The sequence below is a fragment of the Mandrillus leucophaeus genome, unplaced genomic scaffold, assembly GCF_000951045.1.
Source record: "Mandrillus leucophaeus isolate KB7577 unplaced genomic scaffold, Mleu.le_1.0 Scaffold415, whole genome shotgun sequence".
Taxonomy (NCBI): domain Eukaryota; kingdom Metazoa; phylum Chordata; class Mammalia; order Primates; family Cercopithecidae; genus Mandrillus; species Mandrillus leucophaeus.
The window spans coordinates 1,112,931-1,121,729 of NW_012104421.1; the positions used below are offsets into that span (position 1 = coordinate 1,112,931).

General features: G+C 34.6%; 1 protein-coding gene across 1 annotated transcript in view; it reads left to right on the plus strand.

Moving 5' to 3' along the window:
• ADAMTSL1 (ADAMTS-like 1) overlaps nucleotides 1–8,799 on the plus strand; it is a 433,939-nt gene that overhangs the window by 104,515 nt on the left and 320,625 nt on the right. The window contains exon 4 of the mRNA XM_011992650.1: nucleotides 6,955–7,191. Coding sequence (XP_011848040.1) covers nucleotides 6,955–7,191 — 237 coding nt within the window. The remainder of the gene's footprint in view (nucleotides 1–6,954; nucleotides 7,192–8,799) is intronic.

Here is an 8,799-nt window from a genome sequence, read left to right on the forward strand (position 1 = left end):
ATAGTGGCACACACCTATAATCCCAGTTATTTAGGAGCCTGAGGCAGGAGAATCACTTGAACCCAGGCAGTAGAAGTTGCAGTGAGCCGAGATCATGCCACTGCACTCCAGCCTGGGTAACAGAGCCAGACAAAAGAAAAAAAAAGTTTTTGGCCTGAAAAGTATAGAGTTGACATTGACTGGGATGGGGAATGCCACAGGGAGAGCAGATTTCATGAGAGTGGTAGGAGGATCAGGGAGATTCAGGTTTGGACATGATGAGTTTCCAGTGTCTTAGATGTCCAGATGGCAAGTGAGCACTTGTACACTGTAGTCCCCCCTTAACCTCAGGGAATATGCTTCAAGATCCGCAGTGGATGTCTAAAACTGTGGGTAGTACCTAACCCTATAGATACTAACACAGATATTTTCTTATACATACATACAATGAATGTATGTGTGTACTTATGTAAGAAAATATAGATATTTTCTCATACATATGATAAAGTTTAATTTATAAATCACATTTATAAATTAGCAAAAATAATAAAATAGAATTTTAACATTTAATGTTGATAGAATTTTTATAACAACACACTATAATAAACTCTATTATATTGTTACAACTCTATTATAACTACACTGTTATAACTCTATGCTATTATAACTCTACTATAACAACATGCTGTAATAAAACTTAGGTGAATGTGATATCTCTTTCGTTCTCTCAAAATATCTTATTGTACTGTGCTCACCTGTTTTCAAACTGTGGTTGACTGTGGGTAACTAAAACCCCAGAAAGCAAAACCACGGATAAGGGGGACTACTGTATATAAGTCTGAGTTTCAAGCGAGGAGGTCTGAGTTGCAAATAGAAATTGAAACATTGATTTTTTTTTTTCCGAGAACAAAATATAGTACGTTGGATTTTATCAATGGATATTTGCTATTCAGTGGTTTCATTTTAACTTTGAATAAAAGATACAGAAAGCCAAGTAATAAAGACCAAAATATCTAAAAGAGGCAGCCCACCATCTACTTAGGTGTGCTAAAAGATTCAAAAGCTTTAGAGGATATATTTTCCAGAGCATTTATCCATTTATTATAGAGCAGCCTTTTATGGTAATCTTTTCTTGTTTTACTGTCAGTAAACTGAGGATTCCTAATATTTTGAGGGTAAAACAACTGGTAAGATTTTCTAACATCATCCAATAGCTGGTAAATTTCTATATATGTTTTATCATAAAGTGGTTATCCACAGTTGTTGGAGGATAGAGTATATGCCTTGTTAGACAATTCTAACTGTATTTCTTGTATAGTAACTGTTGTGGAGAGTGAGTGATTAGGACAGTGTGGAGAGGCAGTATGGGGTTTAAAAGTACATTTTTTTTTAAACTAAAAGAAGAAGGAAGAATTTTATAGTGATGGAAGCAAAAATCAATGCATTAGAAGAATTGTTGAATTAACAAATTAGGATCTATTTCTCTTAAAAAATGAATAAAATAGATTGACAAGCAGTAGATTTAATCAAACAAAAGGGAGGAAGCACAAACAATAAGAAAAGACAAAAGAAAATAACCTTAACAACATAATAATTTTTAAAAATAAGGCTACTTGAAAGTACATTTTTAAGAGAGGAAAATTAAGTCAGAAGCATGGATTTTTTTTTTCCGGTTGCTACAGTACATGTAGTCATCTGAATATGATTTCCAAGGTTCTTGACACTATCAGATACAAATATTGATTCTACATATAAAAGCATTAATAGCATGGCACTCAAATAATAGGTTAAATGAAACAACAAAATTAATAGAATAGGACAACCACTGAATATTTAAGGGCAGAGGAAAAGCAGAGGTATGTCTCTCTGAAGGAAAATGCCTTCTTTAAAAAGAATGAAAATAAAGAAAAATTAATGCTTCTCCTGACCCTGAATCTACATTCTGTATATTTTTCAAAGTCACTTTAAAAACCTTTTATATGCTGCCACCTGAGCTGCTGCGATAGAATCTTTTACATTTCACCCGTTGAGTAAACTCTGGGAACCCTTACCCTCCTTTGTCCCACAGTGTAATCCGATCTACCGTCATCATCAGGGGACATCTGGGATCCATCTTATCTTTCCCACTGGATAGTTGATTAACCAGAAAATGTTTTGAATTGGATTCATATATGGCAGAACTCCATGGACTTTATGAATTATAATGGGAGCAAATAAAAGGTCAGATTTTATTTTTGTGCTTTTAAAGAAGAGAGCTCTGACACCATTAGAATTAAGTGCTTAAAACTTGAGGAGAAAATGATTATATTAAATGGCTAAATACAGTAATTCGTGGGATATGTGATTATTTCAAAGAAAATAGACTTTTATAGTGAGGAAGTCTTAGCCCAGTAACATGACACAGAGCTGTCAATCCACAGGTGTATTTAGAGTTTATTGGAAATAGGCAGGAAACTAAGAGAAAAAGTATTAGATTGCTTTCTCTTGCTCCATTTCTATTTGATGGCAATTCTGGAGATGTATGAGGGGCTAGAAGTGGTAGTCTTTAGTCCTGTGCATCCCTGCCACACTGTATTTTTTGCCAGGTTCTTGTTAGGGGATGGAATGCATTTGGTCCATATAACTACTAGAGTTTTTGACTATTTTAATTGTCTCCATCAGTCTTTCTATGAGCCAAGTTCAGTGCAAAAATCTATAAATACATGTAAGCATATTTAAGCCATAATTCATTTGTTTTATTCTTCATTTTAAATATGCCAATTTAAAGTTTATTATTCCTACCACTAGGGTTTTATGAGAGCAGAAATCCCACATTATATATATTTAGTACATTCTACATTCAGTTTTCCTTAAAGAAAACTACCCCTCATGGTTAAAACTGATTACTTGTAGTATCAAAAAGCATGTCTCCAAAAGCTGATATTTCAAAGATGTGCCCAGTAAAATATATTAAGTATTTTTCAAAACAGTTAGGTTATCATTTTCTAAATCTGACTTTTAAAAGGGTCAAGCACAGTGGCTTACACCTGTAATCCCGGCACTTAGGGAGGCAGAGGTGGAAGGATAGCATGAGTCCAGGAGTTCCACACCTGTCTGAGCAACTTCAAGACCTGCCTGGAGAATGAAGGGCGAGACTCCATTCGCCACAAAAAGAAAAAAAAAATACCAAAAAACCCCACAAAAGGATCAGGAGGTATGGTGGTTTCATGGACCAATTTATAATTAAAAACCAAAAACTTTGTAGATGGTAAATCTCTATGCAAATCATTTTTATTAGCATACTTGTGGAACAAGAAGTTACAATGACTGCTTGAGTTTCCACTCTTGCAGCTGGATGATCCCAGATGCATTAGGGGTTCAATGGATGTCTTGAACTATGCTTGAAATGTTTTCGGTTCAAACAAAGAATGTTTTGCCAAATCCTTCTTCCCCTTAATTTTTAAACATGCGTATTTCAAGGGAAATTTGATTCATATGTTTCTGATTCATTTACACTTAAATCATCAAAATGTTATTTTGTAAAAGCTATTTGATGTCCAAGAAGCTTTCTGAACCTGTTTTATAAGTTTTCTTAAGTCCTTTTTCTTGAAACAGGAAGTTGCATTTTGCCAAGTACAAATAAACTCACACACTAAAAAGGTTCAAGTTCAGTTTCCAACTCTGAACTCCAGGTTTTAAGAGCATTCTCAATTTAGCAAAATATATTTTCCCACCCCTACAAAAATATAGGTGGAAGGAAAGACAGGAGTGATAAAACTGAGTAAAGATGTTCTTAAGCATTATTCTTCTCAGAGCTATTTCTCTAGTTGTGAAACCATAAAACTTGTAACAGGTGTTCTTGAAGCCATTAGATACAGATGAATTGCAAATAAGAACATCTGTCTGCATGTTGATTCTCTATGATGTGTCTAAATATGTTTACTGTGTTTGTCACAGAAAACAGAACCTAAAAGTCTTAACATTTTAACTTCATTGTTTTACCTTTGACTACCTTTAGGTCTTATTTGTTTTAGGAAAGGTGGGAAGAACCAACACAATTTATTGAACAGAAGGGAATCACAGGAGACTCTGTAGAGGTTTTTTGTCTGTACTAAGATGATAATGCATTATCAATTGAAAAACATAATTGACACTTTTCTCAGAATAGGAAAAGTGCAGAAAATTTTTTCTGGTTCATATTAAGAGATCTCTTAATTATATCTTCCGCTTATTAAGGCAGAGGTGATTCAGCCTGACCCTTCTAGCTGTTTCACTTGTATAGAAGAAAGAGGCAAAGGAAATTTTAAGAGGAGTTTGGAACCATTTCAAACAATTTCGTCAATGTTCTGCTTTATTGTATTTCGGTATAATAAAGTTCTGTACCTTCAGTACAATGTACTCTATTTCTTCTGTACTACTGAGTAATCAAGTGACTCCTGGGATGATATGTATTATCAAATGAAAATACTGTATTTAAACATTGCTAAACTGTCAGTTCAACTGTAGACACTCCCATGCAATGACCAGGAACTTGTGGATCATATAAAGGTAGGTTTATTAAACATGCTAAGCAGGGGAGAGCAGAACCTTGGCAGAGACTCTATCATGTCTCAAGTGGGGAAATTTAAGGAAGGGCTACGTGTAGAGTTTGGGGGCAGTTGTCAGTTATAGAGTTGTCTTAGGGCAGAAGTTAGTAAGTGAGGCCTAGGCAGATATTGGTAGAATTTGTACATTAGGCAAGTGGAAGTCTTGTCTTTGGAATGTGAGTTCATTAAGAGCTAATATTAAACCAGTTTCTCTGTGCTCTAGAACATATGGTCTGAAAGGAGCTGGTGTTAAACATTTAAAGTTGTTTGTGGCCAGTTGTGGTGGCTCATGCCTGTAATCCCAGCAGTTTGGGAGGCCGAGGCAGGTGGGTCACCTGAAGTCAGGAGTTCGAGACCAGCCTGGCCAGCATGGCAAAATCCCATCTCTACTAAAAATATTAAAAAAATGAGCTGGGTGTGGGGACATGCACCTATAATCCCAACTGCTCAGAAGGCTGAGGTAGGAGAACTGCTTGAACCCAGGAGGCGGAGGTTGCAGTGAGCCGAGATCATGCCACTGTACTCCACCCCGGGAGACAGAGCGAGACTCCATCTCAAAAATAAAATAAAATAAAATAAAATAAAATAAAATAAAATAAAGTTAATTTGTATTGTATGTCATGGTTTGACACAATTTACCTGTGTTGTAATTCATAATATAGTTTTACTGGTTGTAGTTTTTGTTTTATTTTACAAAATAAACAAGTAAACAGCCTGCACAGCACACATATTTATTTATTTATGAATCTTTAAAAATTTAAACTGCATCCTATTATCTAAAAAATTAATAAGTAGTAAATTTTAATCATACTCTTTTCAGACAATATTCCAAATGTTAAGCCTTGCTGGGTGCCTGTGTGTCTATACCTATGTTATATACATTATTCTTTTCCTTTACTACTATGTTTTATTCACTCTGAGAACACGTAATACTAACCCTAAAATGACTTTTACATTTTTTATTGTATTTTGAACAATTTCATGTTCATCCTAAATGAATATTTGTTTCTACCCCACATTGCCTAGAAAGAATTTGTGCTCCCTCAATTACCAGAGCTTTATATGCTATTTAATAGTATCACTAATGTTTTGGAAAAGAGTCAAAATGTTCAATCCTGTTCTTAGAATGTTTATTTAAAGGTAAAGAGATTTTCAGAGAAAGAAACCTTATATAAGAGAACTCTCACTATGATAATGCAGTAACAGGGAACTGCTGAAGGCCACATGGAAATCCTTTATTTAAAACAAAAAATTAGAATAAAAGCCTTTCTACAGCTGGAGAGTCGACGACAGTCTTCCACAGTAAATTTTAATCGGAAGGCTTGTAGAATAAGATAAACCATCAAAAAGCCTTTCCAAGGGATAGGCGATATTTGCTGTTTTAAAATTAAATCTTACTTGCTTTTACTGAGGTTTATTATTCGTTAGATAATGGCCATTGTTAGCCATAGTTTTACATTTTAAATTGCCCTTTATGAAACTTCATCAAAAAGATTCTTATTTTTCCATTGATCTGTAACAATATAATTTAAAACTCAAATTGAGAGAATCTGCTAATACTCCATCCCTTTGTCTTCTGTGACCTCATTAAATAATCATAGTAATAGCTACCATCTACTCAGTATATTCCTTGTGCAGATATTTGGCCAGCATGAGCTCATGAACTTCTCACAACAACCTTGAGAGTTGTGCAGAGTTATTGTCTCTGTTCTAACACAAGACGAGACTTCCCTGTGTTAGAATACGGCAATAACTCTGCACTGCATTGCAGCCAGCCACTCGTCTAAGGAGGAAGTCCATGCTCTTTCCATTCTGCTATGCTGCCTTAAGCCAGAGCAATTCATATATAAATGGTTTCGTATTTTTTGTTCCCCATGTTTAATTCTAGATACTATGCAGCCTAAGTCCTAGACAAAAACTTACAACTCCACAAAAACTTTTTGAATGAAATTATTGTAACTTTTTACTGCTAGCTATTCAAATAAAGAATTGTCATAGCTCTCAATATCAGAACGGAAAGAGACAAATAATTTCAACTAATCCTCCGACTTTACTAGATTCTACTTATGAGGAAGTCAAAATGATAGTACCATGTGGAAGAATTCATGAACCAATAAACAACTTTCAAAAAATGTATGTCCCAACTAATCAGAATATCTATTTCAAGCCAGTTACTTTTCCATTTAAACTCAATCAGAAAATGTATTTTGAGGTGATTACTTTCTCAGATTTCTACATTTTGAAAGCCAAATAATTATATAAGCTCTGAGATGATATTATAAGTTCCATCTGTCATGACCAGGACATTTGTTTTGCTTTCTAAGATCTAAGCAGACCATATAGCTGCTCTGGTTTCGTATTGGGGGTATCCTCTTAACCTTTGTTTGTCCTTTCTCTCTTTTTTCTCCAGGACTGCCCACCAGAAGCAGGTGATTTCCGAGCTCAGCAATGCTCAGCTCATAATGATGTCAAGCACCATGGCCAGTTTTATGAATGGCTTCCTGTGTCTAATGACCCTGACAACCCATGTTCACTCAAGTGCCAAGCCAAAGGAACAGCCCTGGTTGTTGAACTAGCACCTAAGGTCTTAGATGGTACTCGTTGCTATACAGAATCTTTGGATATGTGCATCAGTGGTTTATGCCAAGTAAGTGCTGATTTGTTTTCATTCAACTTGTCCAGAGGGTTTCAGTGTCTTTGTGTAAATAGTTTACATAGTCTCACTCTCTGAATCACTCATATTTATACTTTTTAGAGTTTATAAATGGTGAAAGAATTGAAAATTAAGGTGTGATTTCAGTGAAAAGTACAAGCGTTGTATTGCGTGAAGGAAAAGTATACTAGAGTTAATTTTCTTTCCTTGAGTGTCACTTGAATATAAAAGAATAAAAATTTGTGAATAGTGTTTATCAATTATGTACTAGACTTTGAAATTACCCCCATATTGGCTATTCCTGAAGAGTGTGTGTGTGTGTGTGTGTGTGTGTGTGTGTGTGTATTTAGAAGCCTTGATTTTCATTTATTCAGTTTCAGAGTAAATCAGGTAAGATCAATTCGAAAATCCCCAAGTAAACAATAGGAAAACTCGCTACTTTACTATAATTTCCATTGTATTGAAAATTCAAACAAGAAAGTCATGAAAGAGCCAGCTAGGTTGGACTTAAGCCGGTTAAATCTTTAAAACAGGGTTACAAAAAGATTTGATTTCTGGTATCCATCCATTCATCAATGTCTACTTTAGGTAGGGAATTAGTAAGGTGAGTAAGAGTTTGTATGTTTGTCATGTCTTTGCCATCTTTATTTTCAGGTCCACTTTTTGGATTAGGATGACCAGTCTAGTTTTTGGAGCAAGCAGTTGCTATTAGTTTTCTGTGTGCTATATTTGACTATATACTTTTATATTTCATGAAGCAGACACAAAATTTTGAGAATATTTGCCTTTCACAATATGATATCAGCTGAAATTTTCTCTCTTCAGAATCTGTAATATCATGGCTAGGAATATAAGAGAAATATAAAATATGTTTTAGTAATTTGTTTCAAATTCATTTTTTTTCAAACGTAACATCTATATTTGGATGTAAAGGCAAAAGCTATAGTGTACATGACTATAAGAGATCTGAGATGTCAGGCAAGGTTTTTATGTATACAAGAGGGAAACAGACGTAGTCAACCTTCATAAAGTTTAAAATCATGAGACAGAGAAACTGGTGTCATATAGGAGAATGCAGATGATGAAACATATCTGAAGGTTTCCTTATATACAAGAGATATGTGAATTTCAGGTGTAAATTCGAATATGAAATTTTACTATTTTAAAGCTAGGAAGGGCCTTATTCAATCAACATTCTAAAAGCAATATATCTGAACAAATCATTTCTGATGTTTGCTATTCACTTCCTCCTCTAGGACTCTTAGTGGTATTGAAATGGAATTATGGAATCTGAAAAAAACTTTAGGAATAGTAGAGAACTGTAAAGCAAATAGATTTAGAAAGGGGGCTGTGTTGTAGGGAATGGCAAACAAAATAATAATAACTCCCTATGTATGTATACTGTTTGAGTGAAAGCAAGGAAGATTTCCGTTTTAGAAGTGAAAAAACTGAGGAGCAGAAAATATGCATGATCTTCTGAAAGCTGTATGTTTGGTCATGCCAGAAATCGAACTAAATTCCATATCTCCTGAGATCCAGTTCAATGTTATTGCTACTCTATTACCCTGCTGAATGAACCAAAATAAACAAGACAGCTCAGCA